Source organism: Oncorhynchus mykiss, chromosome 16 (genome assembly GCF_057628025.1).
Source record: "Oncorhynchus mykiss isolate SJ-2025 chromosome 16, ASM5762802v1, whole genome shotgun sequence".
Lineage (NCBI taxonomy): Eukaryota > Metazoa > Chordata > Actinopteri > Salmoniformes > Salmonidae > Oncorhynchus > Oncorhynchus mykiss.
In genome coordinates, this window is record NC_143037.1 from 64,807,487 (window position 1) to 64,823,844 (window position 16,358).

Consider the following 16,358-nt stretch of genomic DNA (forward strand, 5'->3'; position numbering starts at 1 on the left):
ATTAATGTTGTGCTTTGGAATATTCTGTAGCCTGAAGAAGTTAGGCTAAATGCATAGGCTACACTGCACAGACATAGGCCCCCTGCTTCGACTTTTGCGGAGCCTACAGTAAATCTAGGCCTTGGCTGGCTACTTGTTGTTTTCATTTCTCCCTTTTCACCGGCCGGCCGGCAAACTGGAGCGACACACCCCCATTATCTTCACATACAAAAAAGTGAGTGACACATTCCAAACTACCCATTGGCTTCTGGCTTGCGATGGCAGCGGACCAATAGCAGTGAATTGAAGGCGGTGCCTTGTGAATCTCGCCTGGCTGCACGCGCAGGGGAGTGGGGGCGTGGCATTTTTTTGAGGAAAAAAAGCTAAACAATCTTTAATCTTTCAAATTGACTGTGTCGGCTTTTTAACTTGTCTCGGCTGGTGGAAAAGTCCATACCTTAGAATAGTGGTAACACACGGGGATCCACTCAAGACAGGCCTGAATGTATTTTCTTCCAAATTTCTGCACGAAAAGGTATAGAAAGCGGGTAATCTTTCTTTAGTCACCACTCCGGTCCGACGATGAATTCTAAACGTTTGCTTGACATGTCTCCGGCTGACATACTGGTCGGGGGCGCTTCGAAACAAGCCGGTATTGAACAGCATGCAGAGGGTTCCAAGGGAAGCGAAATGAGTGTCACCACTACTGACAGCGGTGTCATTCTGGCGTGCGGGAGCGGGCCCGCATCTGGAGCAGTTTTCTGCACAATCGTGCTAGACGATGACTCTTTGAGAGAATGTACAAACCAGGACATCATCCTCAATGGGAATGACCTGTCGTCAGGGAGAGAAAAATACGCGCACCGGAAAATAGTAGGTGCTATTACACTGTCATATCCATTGCATGCTGGACCTCATGTATTTTTCTTTGCAGTGAGTTGGTTAGATTAAAAGCAAGTGTGTAATGTGTTATTCTTCTTCCCCCTATTCAATTATATATCAATCGAGTTTTCACATTAGCACATTGTTTTCCTTAAAGCACACTGTTGCATACACCGGGGAAACAAACTACAGAACCAGCCGCTCTGACTTTTCTAATGACATGAATCGGCTACTTTTTAAAGTGAAAATATAGGTCAGACAGGCTATGCGTCTAACCCAAGTTAATTATAGCCTAAATGCAACTAGTATGTATGACGAATATAATCTGTTAAAATGGCGGCTCATTGCATGTTCAAAGTTTAAAGGAAAAAGGGCTGGGACTCCAAACTAATTTCCCCTCCCCCATAGCGACCGCTTTGCCTGCCAGAATTTCAGCAGGGAGGCATCGAGACCAATGATTCAGATAATATACACTAGATGACTGATTGGGGGCGCTGTGTTGAATCCGTCGATTCACTCCCCCACATTTCAGTCGTTTAGCAGATGCTCTTAACCAGAGCGATTTACAGTAGAGTACATACATTTTCATACCCCACCATTGTAACAAATATTTTGGAAGCTATAGAATTACATTTATTAATATCTACATTATTTTTGCCATATTTATTATATTACAGAAGCCTTAATGTACATATGAAAAATATATAAAAACATTTTCCTTAAAGTATAATTTTTAGATCTTACAAATGTTACTGTCCCCACTACAAAAAAAAAACATAAATACCTGTCATTTTCTTCTTGAAACGTTGAATTGAAATACTGTAGAATTGCATTAAATCCTATGGAGGACTGCTCCTACTGGGAAATTCCAATATGGCCGACCGGTGGCTACAACGCCTCTTAAAGTCCAACGTATAGCATTAGCAATCCACGGTTTATATATATAATTGACCAAGACCCTGCTTTGAAGGGAAGAAAAACTATCTACAAGTGTTGCTTGATATTATTATTATTTTTTAAAACAACAGTGCATGTCAGATATGTTGTATTGTCCCAAGACATCAACACACCCCCATATAGAAATTAGAGAGTGGACAATGTCCTACCAGTGAATTTCTAGGGGATGTCATATGCCTAAACGTTTTTGAGAAACCGTAATTTTTGTTTAGCCATCCTACATGCTATCACTTTGTTTGCTATTATAGTCTATTGTCAAAGTGTTGTCAGATGACGTGTGAGCGGGAGAATTACACAGGGTTAATGTGCTCCGTGAAGGGATTGTTCAACAGAATTACAAAATAACATATTGGTTTCCTTACCCTGTAAGCAGTCTATTGACAAGGTATGACAGCAATCTATGCTTTGGTTTAGTTTCCCTAGCACTGTTTCCACATGCCTACATTTTTTTTTTTTTTTGCATTTGTGGCACAAATCCCATTCAGGTCATGAGACAGATATTAGAATTTTCTTGTTACATTTTTGAGCTTCACAATCAATTTGAGATACTTTTAGATGATTTGGACATGATTAGGTCATTCAAATTACTGCGGTCACTGTTATAATAATTTCATATAAGCATTTCACTGTAGTGTTTTACACCTGCTGTATCCTGTGCATCTTAGGTGACATTTCCATGGGGGACGGGGGGACATGTATGTCCCAATATTAACAACAGGTCGATTTCCCCCCCCCCCAATAGGCTCAATTCTTTCAAATCTAAAACATATATACATTTCTTTGTTGGTTGGGGGCCCCTTGGAGTTCGGCGGTTCCCCAGATAGCATACTGTATGAGTAAGTTTTAAGCAATGGAAAAAATGTGTAGAATTATAGGAAATTAGCTTTAACGGTCGTTAGGACACGAAGAACTGTCCAACTCCTCCTCCTTCTCAATTTTCCAACAGAAATGGGGTGTGCCTTTAGTGGTTCATCGATGTGTCATTCTGGTCATGCACGGCTCAACCAACATAGGTAGTTCATTAGCTAAGCTAGAGCATTAAGCACAGTATAATTAATTACACTAACTACGTTTCCATCCACAGTTTTAATGCAAGTAAAGTCATACCGTATAGAAAAAAATCACGACAGCTGTGATGGAAACAGGTAGTTTCGGTACAACTTTTGAGCTGCTGACAGATAATTTATTAGTTCAACATGAGAAATGGTGTTGGAAAGGCCTTGATGTGCAACTATTTATATAATAATCATGATATCAAAGTAAACTTGGAGTCACGCGATGGTATGGTGTGTGCTCCTCCCAATATCACTCGGGAAACCATGCAGTTTATTAGGCTACAGATTAATTAAATAAGTTATGATGAACTTCACAGTCTTATTTTGGTGGCATGATGATCGATGCTTGACTGCCGTTTGACAAATACAAATGTTCTCAATGCTATCCATAATAATCTCATCATGGAGACTAGCCTACCAGCACAGCTTCTCACACTGTATCTGTCAGCTGTTGGTTAGAATGTACGACTAGAGGAGACTAGAGGAGGCACATTTGCTATTTTTAACGAAACAGTTGTTGTTGCAAAACTATCGGTAGATCTGAAAATGTGTCCACTAGTGGGGAAAATGTGTTGGAAACACGCCACTAGTGGGGAAAATGTGTTGGAAACACGCCACTAGTGGGGAAAATGTGTTGGAAACACGCCACTGGTGGGGAAAATGTGTTGGAAACACACCACTGGTGGGGAAAATGTGTTGGAAACACGCCACTGGTGGGGAAAATGTGTTGGAAACACACCACTAGTGGGGAAAATGTGTTGGAAACACGCCACTGGTGGGGAAAATGTGTTGGAAACACACCACTAGTGGGGAAAATGTGTTGGAAACACGCCACTAGTGGGGAAAATGTGTTGGAAACACACCACTAGTGGGGAAAATGTGTTGGAAACACGCCACTAGTGGGGAAAATGTGTTGGAAACACACCACTAGTGGGGAAAATGTGTTGGAAACACGCCACTAGTGGGGAAAATGTGTTGGAAACACGCCACTAGTGGGGAAAATGTGTTGGAAACACGCCACTAGTGGGGAAAATGTGTTGGAAACACACCACTAGTGGGGAAAATGTGTTGGAAACACGCTACTAGTGGGGAAAATGTGTTGGAAACACACCACTAGTGGGGAAAATGTGTTGGAAACACACCACTAGTGGGGAAAATGTGTTGGAAACACGCCACTGGTGGGGAAAATGTGTTGGAAACACGCCACTAGTGGGGAAAATGTGTTGGAAACACGCCACTGGTGGGGAAAATGTGTTGGAAACACACCACTAGTGGGGAAAATGTGTTGGAAACACACCACTAGTGGGGAAAATGTGTTGGAAACACACCACTGGTGGGGAAAATGTGTTGGAAACACACCACTAGTGGGGAAAATGTGTTGGAAACACGCCACTGGTGGGGAAAATGTGTTGGAAACACACCACTGGTGGGGAAAATGTGTTGGAAACACACCACTAGTGGGGAAAATGTGTTGGAAACACACCACTAGTGGGGAAAATGTGTTGGAAACACGCCACTAGTGGGGAAAATGTGTTGGAAACACACCACTGGTGGGGAAAATGTGTTGGAAACACACCACTGGTGGGGAAAATGTGTTGGAAACACGCCACTGGTGGGGAAAATGTGTTGGAAACACACCACTGGTGGGGAAAATGTGTTGGAAACACACCACTAGTGGGGAAAATGTGTTGGAAACACACCACTAGTGGGGAAAATGTGTTGGAAACACACCACTGGTGGGGAAAATGTGTTGGAAACACACCACTAGTGGGGAAAATGTGTTGGAAACACGCCACTGGTGGGGAAAATGTGTTGGAAACACGCCACTAGTGGGGAAAATGTGTTGGAAACACACCACTAGTGGGGAAAATGTGTTGGAAACACACCACTAGTGGGGAAAATGTGTTGGAAACACACCACTAGTGGGGAAAATGTGTTGGAAACACACCACTAGTGGGGAAAATGTGTTGGAAACACACCACTAGTGGGGAAAATGTGTTGGAAACACACCACTAGTGGGGAAAATGTGTTGGAAACACGCCACTAGTGGGGAAAATGTGTTGGAAACACGCCACTGGTGGGGAAAATGTGTTGGAAACACGCCACTGGTGGGGAAAATGTGTTGGAAACACGCCACTGGTGGGGAAAATGTGTTGGAAACACGCCACTAGTGGGGAAAATGTGTTGGAAACACACCACTAGTGGGGAAAATGTGTTGGAAACACACCACTAGTGGGGAAAATGTGTTGGAAACACACCACTAGTGGGGAAAATGTGTTGGAAACACACCACTAGTGGGGAAAATGTGTTGGAAACACACCACTAGTGGGGAAAATGTGTTGGAAACACACCACTAGTGGGGAAAATGTGTTGGAAACACGCCACTGGTGGGGAAAATGTGTTGGAAACACGCCACTGGTGGGGAAAATGTGTTGGAAACACGCCACTGGTGGGGAAAATGTGTTGGAAACACGCCACTGGTGGGGAAAATGTGTTGGAAACACAACACTAGTGGGGAAAATGTGTTGGAAACACACCACTAGTGGGGAAAATGTGTTGGAAACACACCACTAGTGGGGAAAATGTGTTGGAAACACACCACTAGTGGGGAAAATGTGTTGGAAACACACCACTAGTGGGGAAAATGTGTTGGAAACACGCCACTGGTGGGGAAAATGTGTTGGAAACACGCCACTAGTGGGGAAAATGTGTTGGAAACACGCCACTAGTGGGGAAAATGTGTTGGAAACACGCCACTGGTGGGGAAAATGTGTTGGAAACACGCCACTAGTGGGGAAAATGTGTTGGAAACACGCCACTAGTGGGGAAAATGTGTTGGAAACACGCCACTAGTGGGGAAAATGTGCAGATTTTCTTTATGCAGATTTTTGAATATTCACATGAAAATTTGTTGCCAATTGGATGGAAACCTAGTTAATATGAGGGAAATAGTTTTCATTCCAAAAAAAGAGTAAATAAGTATGTTAAAAGCAGCTTTTCTGTGTTGTAATAGATGCGGTAAGAGGTCAATGGAACGCTGACCATGGGGGACAGAAGAAGGATGCTGGATTGGCGCACAGTCAATAAATCTGAGCTAACAACGATGTTATTCGTCAAAACCGTCATGATTGATGTATTGTAACAGGCCCACAATGTGGTTACTAAAGTCCGATTGAAATACATTTGGCTGTTTTCACTGCATAACATTTAGAAGTAGTCCATTTTCAGGTTTAGAAGAAGTGACTGGACTGCTAAATGCTAACTCCCATTCGTATATCTGGTAGCTTAGCTAGCATAGAGAAATGGTTGTCAAAGTCATTTTTAACTGTAATGAAGTTGATTGGTGATGACATGAACATATTTTGGGGTTGACATCCATACAAGCAATATACTGATTTTTACCCCACCATATTGTGAAATAGTGCAAATTATATTTCCTTTCTACCCAATGGCAAAATGTGTAGAATTCTAGGAAATTAGACTTCACATTTTTATCTCTGCCTCATGTCAAAATGTGTTGAAATGCAGAAAGTTAGCTGTTTTCCCCTAAATATATTTATTGGGTGGTTGGGGGCCTTCCACTTATCCTTCCACTTATACTGTGTTTTACCCCTCCATATATCCCTCAAGATACCCCTTAAGAAAGGCATAATAAGTCAAACTGTGTAGAATTGCAGGAAATGCGGAGAACCCCTCAGACACCCCGTCTACTGTTCATCCCCCCCCCGTTATCACCCCTCGGACAGCCCGTCTACTGCCCCCCCATTATCTACACCACAATTTCACCCTTACTGTGCATTTGACAATACAACTTTAAACTTGAAAAATATTTGGGAAGCAAAAAAATTATATTAGAAAAAATGAATACCTCCTATATATATATATATAGGGGCAGTACTCACTGAATGTTGATATTGTGAACCTATGTTATGTATTTTTACCTCCTGTTTCAGGAAGTGATGTCACTGAGTACTGCCCCTATATGTAGGACCTTAAGAGTGGGCTTTAAGGTTAGGGTCAGAGTAGGCGTTAAGGTTAAGGTTAGGGTAAGAGTAGGCGTTAAGGTTAAGGTAAGAGTAGGCGTTAAGGTTAGAGTAAGGGTAGGAATATAGGTTAGAGTAGGGGTAGGGGTCAGGGAGGGTTAGGTAACTGTAAGGGTTGAGGTTAATGTTAGGGTAAGAGTAGGGTTTAAGGTAAGGGTAGGGTTTGAGGTAAGGATAGGGGTTAAGGGTAGGGGTTAGAGTAAGGGTAGGGGTTAAGGTTAGGGTAAGGCTAGGGGTTAAGGTTAGGGTAGGGATGTCCCAAGGATCCCAGATAGCACACACCCAGCTCCTCCCCATTCCTGCCACTCACAAGCTCCTCCCCCTCCTGCCACTCACAAGCTCCTCCCCCTCCTGCCACTCACAACAACAAAGATGAAAGATAATTTCTTCCTCTCTGACAACAAGCGGTTTCAAATCGTTATTTGCATTTGAGGTTTGGTCCAACAGAATCGGTCATATGGACACTGAAACACATTTAGACAATATTTTACTGTAATAGATGGGAACCTAACTTTTCTAACAATACCCTTTATATGTCTAAACTCCTCAAATTGCGCAAAGAGCAGACCCAATTAAAACTGGAGTATCAAGGAACATTGATTCTGCAAAATTAATGCTCAGTTTCTGTCGTGCACGGGTACCGCTAGAAGCATTTTAGCCACAGACTGTTATGCTGGCTGTCTAGTTTGTGTTTTATAAATGTGCAATGAACATAAAAAAATATTATGTAAGGAATTAACAACTAGTTCTCATTCTGATAAATAAGGTAGGCCACTTGATTTCAACATCTGAACAAAGTGGACAAGCTAGCATACTGTTGGAGACGGTCAGAAGGGTGTGTTCATAACAATTCAACTGTTATATCTTGTTAGCTAGCAAATAGATCCAAGTTGGCTAGACTTTAATTATAAAGATTAGCTGGCTACTGACTAGCATGGGGGCTTGTGCTTGAGAGGTTGTTTATGAGACCTGTGTTAATTTTATATTAATGCCTGCTTGTTGGTCATTATTAGTCAATGCTACAAGACGTTGGTCATTATTAGTCAATGCTACAAGACGTTGGTCATTATTAGTGAACGCTACAAGACATTGGTCATTATTAGTGAACACTACAAGATGTTGGTCATTATTAGTGAATGCTACAAGAAATTGGTCATTGTTAGTGAATGCTGCAAGAAGTTGGTCATTGTTAATGAATGCTACAAGAAGTTGGTCATTATTAGTGAATGCTACATGAAGTTGGTCATTATTAGTGAATGCTACAAGACGTTGGTCATTATTAGTGAATGCTACAAGAAGTTGGTCATTATTAGTGAATGCTACATGAAGTTGGTCATTATTAGTGAATGCTACAAGACGTTGGTCATTATTAGCGAATGCTACAAGAAGTTGGTCATTATTAGTGAATGCTACATGAAGTTGGTCATTATTAGTGAATGCTGCAAAAAGTTTGTCATTATTAGTGAATGCTACAAGAAGTTGGTCATTATTAGCGAATGCTACAAGATGTTGGTCATTATTAGTGAATGCTACAAGACGTTGGTCATTATTAGCGAATGCTACAAGAAGTTGGTCATTATTAGTGAATGCTACATGAAGTTGGTCATTATTAGTGAATGCTACAAGACGTTGGTCATTATTAGTGAATGCTACAAGAAGTTGGTCATTATTAGTGAATGCTACATGAAGTTGGTCATTATTAGTGAATGCTACAAGACGTTGGTCATTATTAGCGAATGCTCCAAGAAGTTGGTCATTATTAGTGAATGCTACATGAAGTTGGTCATTATTAGTGAATGCTACAAGACGTTGGTCATTATTAGTGAATGCTACAAGAAGTTGGTCATTATTAGTGAACGCTACATGAAGTTGGTCATTATTAGTGAATGCTGCAAAAAGTTTGTCATTATTAGTGAATGCTACAAGAAGTTGGTCATTATTAGTGAATGCTACAAGAAGTTGGTCATTATTAGCGAATGCTACAAGAAGTTGGTCATTATTAGTGAATGCTACATGAAGTTGGTCATTATTAGTGAATGCTACAAGACGTTGGTCATTATTAGTGAATGCTACAAGAAGTTGGTCATTATTAGTGAATGCTACATGAAGTTGGTCATTATTAGTGAATGCTGCAAAAAGTTTGTCATTATTAGTGAATGCTACAAGAAGTTGGTCATTATTAGTGAATGCTACAAGAAGTTGGTCATTATTAGTGAATGCTACAAGTCTTTGGTTATTATTAGTGAATGCTACAGGAAGTTGGTCATTAATTATAAATTTTTGCTCAGAAAACTTGGGGGGCCAAATTAAATCACCTGTGGCCGCTAGTTGGGGAACCCTACTTTAAACAATAGGTTATATATTCTAGTTGTCAGTGCCTCCTAATTGTTGGACAGATTTAGTGTAACTGACAGCTTCTATTTCTTTGTACACAAAATCTCTCAACAACGTCTCTTTCCCAAAACTGTCAGGCGCATTCTCCAAGATGGCGTAGCAGTCGGACGTGTGTTTTGTCTTGTCCCGTATCGTTTTCCTTGTTTTTTTTCTCGTAAATATTTTGTATATATTTTAATCTCACTTCCCATCTATGGACTGAATATACTCTCCTGCAACCCACCTCACCCAATGTGGTACGAATCTGCTATTTCTATACTTTAGAACCGGAACCCCAATCAGAAGCTAGCCAGGTAACTAGCTACTAGCTAGTAGTCAGTTTGCCATTGCTAGCGGTCTTCACCGTTAATTCGGACACCAGCCAGCCCCAGCTCAGTCAATACCTGCCAGTCTGCACAGCGCGATATCAACCCAGAGCATATCGGATTGCTTTTTCTCTACCATATCTCCGGATTCCTACCGCAAGCTCTGAACCTTTACACCGGATCATCGCAGCTAGCTAGCTGCAATCCGAGTGGCTACTCCTGGCTAATGTCTCTGTCCTGAAGCAAGCACCAGTTAGCCTTGAGCTAGCCTCGAGCTAGGCCCATCTCCCGGCTTGCCGAAGAGGTCCACCAGCTAATTATTGTGCTACAATACCTCTTTTGCCAAATGGCCTAGACCATTTACTGCCGACACGGAGCCCCGCCTATCCATCACGACTGGTCTGCCGACGTAATCGTCCGAGGTGGATCCAACAGGCTCTTCTGTTGCGACATCGCCGAAGGCCCATCTGCTAGCCCTGGCCCGCTAGCTGTCTGAATCGCCCTGTCTCCAGCTCACCTAGCGTAGTAGCAACTACTGAATCGTCTCCCTGACTCACCTATTGCTACTTATTGGTCCCTATGATCACTCTGCTACATATGCCTCTCCCTAATGTCAATATGCCCTGTCTATTGCTGTTCTGCTTAGTGATTATTGCCTTATTTCACTGTAGACCCCCCAGCCCTGCCCAATATGCCTTAGCCCCCATACATGCGGTGACCTCATCTGGCTTAACTGGTGCCTCTAGAGAGAAAACCTCTCTCATCGTCACTCAATGCCTAGGTTTACCTCCACTGTACTCACATCCTACCATACCCTTGTCTGTAAATTATGCCTTGAATCTATTCTTCCACGCCCAGAAATCTGCTCCTTTTAATATCTGTTCCGAATGCACTAGATGACCAGGTCTTAAAGCCTTTAGCCGTACCCTTATCCTACTCCTCATCTGTTCCTCTGGTGATGTAGAGGTTAACCCAGGCCCTGCAGCCCCAGCCCCACTCCCATTCCCCAGGCGCTCTCATTTGTTGACTTCTGTAACTGTAAAAGCCTTGGTTTCATGCATGTTAACATCAGAAGCCTCCTCCCTAAGTTTGTTTTATTCACTGCTTTAGCACACTCCACCAACCCTGATGTCCTAGCTGTGTCTGAATCCTGGTTTAGGAAGGCCACCAATCCTGAAAATTCATCCCCAACTACAACATTTTCCGACAAGATAGAACTGACAAAGGGAGCGGAGTTGCAACCTACTGCAGAGATAGCCTGCAGAGTTCTGTCATACTATCCAGGTCTTTTAAACAAGTATCTCATTGTGGCCGCTTGTTATAGACCCTCCTCAGCCCCCAGCTGTGCCCTGGACACCATATGTGAATTGATTGCCCCCCCCCATCTATCTTCAGAGTTCGTACTGTTAGGTAACCCAAACTGGGATATGCCGTCCTACAATCACCCCGGCCGTCCTACAATCTAAGCTAGATGCCCTCAATCTCGCACAAATTATCAAGGAACCTACCAGGTACACACCTCTGCTGTCTTTAACCAGGATCTCAGTGATCACTGCCTCATTGCCTGTGTCCGTAACTGTCACTGTCAAACGCTCCCTAAAATACTTCAGTGAGCTGGCCTTTCTAACCGACCTCACCCGGGTATCCTGGAGGATATTGACCTCATCCAGTCAGTAGAGGATGCCTGGTTGTTCTTTAAAGTGCTTTCCTCACCATCTTAAATAAGCATGCCCCATTCAAAAAATGTAGAACTAAGAACAGATATAGCCCTTGGTTCACCCCAGACTTGACTGCCCTTGACCAGCACAAAAACATCCTGTGGCGTTCTGCATTAGCATCGAATAGTCACCGCGATATGCAACTTTTCAGGGAAGTCAGGAACCAAAATACATAGTCAGTTAGGAAAGCTAAGACTGGATTTTTCAAACAGAAATTTGCATCATGTAGCAGTAATTCCAAAAAGTTTTGGGACACTGTAAAGTCACCACCGATAGTCTCTATAGGGCTGCCACAGGGTTCAATTCTCTGGCTGACTCTTGTCTATGTATATATCAATGATGTTGCTCTTGCTGCTGGTGATTGTCTGATCCACCTCTACGCAGACGACACCATTCTGTATACATCTGACCCTTCTTTGGACACTGTGTTAACAAACCTGCAAACGCGCTTCAATGCCATATAACTCTCCTTCCATGGCCTCCAACTGCTTTTAAATACTTTTAAAACTAAATGCATGCTCTTCAACCGATTGCTGCCGCACCTGCCCGCCTGACTAGCATCACAACTCTGGACGGTTCTGACTTAGAATATGTGGACAGGTACAAATACCTAGTTGTCTGGTTAGACTATAAACTCTCCTTCCAGACTCTCCATCTCCAATCCAAAATTAAATCTAGAATCGGCTTCCTATTTCGCAACAAAGCCTCCTTCACTCATGCTGCCAAACATACCATCATAAAATTGACTATCCCACCGATCCTTGACTTCGGCGATGTCATTTACAAAATAGCCTCCAACACTCTACTCAGCAAACTGGATGTAGTCTATCACAGTGGCATCTGTTTTGTCACCAAAGCCCCATATACTACCCACCACTGTGACCTGTATGCTCTCGTTGGCTGGCCCTTGCTACAAACCCACTGGCTACAGGTCATCTACAAGTCTTTGCTAGGTAAAGCCCCACCTTATCTCAGCTCACTGGTTACCATAGCAGCACCCACCCGTAGCACACGCACCAACAGGTATATTTCACTGGTCATCCCCAAAGCCAACTCTTCCTTTGGCCGCCTTTCTTCCAGTTCTCTGCTGCCAATGACTGGAACGAATTGCAAAAATTACTGAAGCTGGAGAATTATCACCCTCTCTAACTTTAAGCATCAGCTGTCAGAGCAGTATACGATCACTGTACCTGTACACAGCCAATCTGTAAATAGCACCCCCGACTAACTACCTCATCCCCATATTGTTATTTATCCTCTTGCTCTTTTGCACCCCAGTATCTCTATTCTCTACTTGCGCATCATCATCTGCACATCTGTCACTCCAGTGTTAATGCTAAATTGTAATTATTTTGCCTCCATGGCCTATTTATTGCATTGCCTCCCTAATCTTCTACATTTTCACACACTGTACATATATTTTTCTCTTGTGTTATTGACTGTATGTTTGTTTATGTGTAACTCTGTTGTTGTTTTTGTCGCACTGCTTTGCTTTATCTTGGCCAGGTCACAGTTGTAAATGAGAACTTGTTCTCAACTGGCCTACCTGGTTAAGTAAAGGTGAAATAAAAATAAATAAATAAAACATGTGGACTAAAAAGCACCAACATAACAGTTCTGAGACTGCAACCATTTCTCAGCTGTGTGTGTACTGTTCTTCATCCTTTAGATGGGTTGTGGTGGCGAGGCAGAGAGGAACAGTGGTCTGACTGGGGTCCTTACTAACGGCAGTCCCACTCACTGCCTGATCCTGAACGGGCAGAAGCCGGACAGACACATGCACTTGAAAGCGAGGAATCCGCTGGTGCCTGATGGTTTCCAGGAAACCGGACATCAAGTGCCACCTGAGGAGAGAAATCCCCACCCCTCCTCCCACATACCTGTCCCCCGACGCAGGTAGGGACCACATGGCTAATAACATAGTAGTGTTGTCACAATACCAGCGTTTTTCATTCGATACCGATACCAGGTTTAGTATTACAATACTCGATACCATCACGATACTTATTACCAAAACGATACCACAAAAAATATATATTAGCCAAAGTCACAAAATTACACTTGATCCAGACAGATAAACTTTAGGACTTATTTTATTGGAAACTGCTCAGAGAACATACAGGATTATTTTATTGGAAACTGCTCAGAGAACATACTGTACTTTTTATTGGAAACTGCTCAGAGAACATACTGTATTTTTTATTGGAAACTGCTCAGAGAACATACTGTATTTTTTTATTGGAAACTGCAAAGAGAACATACTGTATTTTTTATTGGAAACTGCTCAGAGAACATACTGTATTTTTTATTGGAAACTGCTCAGAGAACATACTGTATTTTTTATTGGAAACTGCTCAGAGAACATACTGTATTTTTTTATAGGAAACTGCAAAGAGAACATACTGTATTCTTTTATTGTACTTATTAACAACATTTGCATGGAAGAAGCAATCTGTTCTTTTCGAATAGTGTGCACTGTCTCTTTAAGAAATTAATGACATTATTTGCTTAATTTGCAAGGCAGAATGTGGCTGTGGAATCTGACTTTGTGACTCGGGAATCTAGTGGAAACCAGACATGAGTTAAAGGAAGATGAAGAAGTGAATGTTGTTTTGGTGGCATGGGAGACAATGTGAATTAGTAACATTTTTGGTGCCTGCCAGCTTTTAAATTAGCATATTTTGTGTTATGGTTTGCATATTATCACAAACAAAGTAGTAGGATTGTGAATTCAGCTGTAAGCTAGCAAGGAAAGTTAGCCTACAATTAAAGCTGGAAGCTACCGGTATCGTCTTGCATTGTAAAAGTGTCTAGCCTGTATGGCCATTGTTTTGTGAACATTAATTAACAGTTTCAACATTTCTACATGCTGGGTCGAATTATTCAGGTGTGTTAACTTCTGTGCCGCGTGAGTGAGGAGATAACATGATGCAGCCCAGACTCCCAGTGCAGGCTAAGTGGAGCAGAAGTGAGGAGATAACATGATGCAGCCCAGACTCCCAGTGCAGGCTAAGTGGAGCAGAAGTGAGAAGATACCATGATGCAGCCCAGACTCCCAGTGCAGGCTAAGTGGAGCAGAAGTGAGGAGATAACATGATGGACCCCAGACTCCCAGTGAAGGCTAAGTGGAGCAGGAGTCAGGAGATAACATGATGCAGCCCAGACTCCCAGTGCAGGCTAAGTGGAGCAGGAGTGGGGACTGGGAAGCTAATGTAGCTCAGACTCCCGGTGCAGGCTAAGTGGAGCAGGAGTGAGGAGATAACATGATGCAGCCCAGACTCCCGGTGCAGGCTAAGTGGAGCAGGAGTGGGGACTGGGGAGCTAATGTAGCTCAGACAACTCTAGCAATGAATGACTAAGTGGAGCAGGCTCTTTGCTCTTGGCGCTATAAAGGGGCTATGCTAATACAGACTTGATCCTCTCAATCACGTAAGACACATTTGACAGAAGTACTGAACGTAACAAAAATTATAGTACCTAACTGTACATGTTTTTTTGTATCGAAAAGTACTGAAGTTTTGGTATACTGTGCAACTCTATAACATAGATGTTACCAAGTACTGCGTCGATAACAATATGGTTATTACGTGGTTATTACCAGTGGCATGGTTGCTGCTTCAACCAGAGTTGGGTCAATACCAGTCCTAGTCCAAATGAAACAGTCATTGAATGGGGCATAGAATTTCTGAAATTGAAAATAGCTCTAAGAATTGGATGTTTCCACATAAAAATCCAAACCCAAGTTCTGAATAAACTAGAGTTGAAATGGAATTGACTCTGACCTTGTGGTGGTTCAAACTATCCCGTGGTTTGGGCATAAATGTTGTGGGGAGGCTTGGTCAGATGACCGCTGTTGGATTCTTAGAAAACATTCCAGTGTTTCAGAATAGTTCTGATTCTCAAGATCTAAAATAAATGCCTTAAAGTAAATGCCTTCAATGGTTAAAGTTTTAGAATAAAGTCAAGATTGCCCAATCATGTGGGTGAGAATGGAAGATATGATGGCCATGTTGCTGTTGACTGATAAACCTAAACCAATACTGTTCTCACTGTAATAGTGAGACCACTAGCTTATGAACCAATCACTATATTAATCCATACACAAATCAGTGCACATGATATCAATGCCTTGTATCACTGCCTTGCTCACCATGGCCAACCTCACTAAATGTGGTCTTTGCCTTAACATTGAGATCCAAGCAGATCACTCATTCAACGCTACAAAAAATGACCCATGTTTCACTTTGTTGAGCGTGTGGTCTTTCATACTACAGGATATTGTGTTCATAAAGATTAGTTCCTTGGATTGGACATGAAAGGTTATGGAATTATTAACCCCCACAGACCCCCACCCCCCTTATAATCTGTAAATCAGTATAATGTCCAAGTGAAATTGACTCCTGCGACTTAATCCCTGTCTCATATTCAGGTAAAAGGGTTAACACTTTACTTAAAATTGTTCTAATATCTATTTTCTCCATTTCATCCCGGTATCAGTAAGCCAGGCGTGCACTCTGAGTGGCTAGACAGACCAGTGCACTCTGAGTGGCTCGACAGATCAGTGCACTCTGAGTGGCTCGACAGATCAGTGCACTCTGAGTGGCTAGACAGACCAGTGTGTCTGAGTGTCTAGACAGACCAGTGCACTCTGAATGGCTAGACAGACCAGTGCACTCTGAGTGGCTAGACAGACCAGTGCACTCTGAGTGGCTAGACAGACCAGTGCACTCTGAGTGGCTAGACAGACCAGTGCAGTCTGAGTGGCTAGACAGACCAGTGCACTCTGAGTGGCTAGACAGACCAGTGTGTCTGAGTGGCTAGACAGACCAGTGTGTCTGAGTGGCTAGACAGACCAGTGTGTCTGAGTGGCTCGACAGACCAGTGTGTCTGAGTGGCTAGACAGACCAGTGCAGTCTGAGTGGCTAGACAGACCAGTGCAGTCTGAGTGGCTAGACAGACCAGTGTGTCTGAGTGGCTAGACAGACCAGTGTGTCTGAGTGGCTAGACAGACCAGTGTGTCTGAGT

General features: G+C 42.7%; 1 protein-coding gene across 4 annotated transcripts in view; it reads left to right on the top strand.

Moving 5' to 3' along the window:
- Positions 1–234: 234 nt before the first annotated feature.
- LOC110492498 (zinc finger protein 704) overlaps positions 235–16,358 on the top strand; it is a 109,474-nt gene continuing 93,350 nt past the window's right edge. Inside the window, exons 1-2 of one of the 4 annotated variants that reach the window (XM_036947512.2) lie at positions 235–852; positions 13,003–13,229. In XM_036947512.2, the coding sequence (XP_036803407.1) occupies positions 562–852; positions 13,003–13,229 (518 nt within the window). In that variant the 5' untranslated portion in view covers positions 235–561. The remainder of the gene's footprint in view (positions 853–13,002; positions 13,230–16,358) is intronic. The other 3 variants (XM_021566874.3, XM_090203742.1, XM_090203744.1) reach the window with 3 other exon arrangements.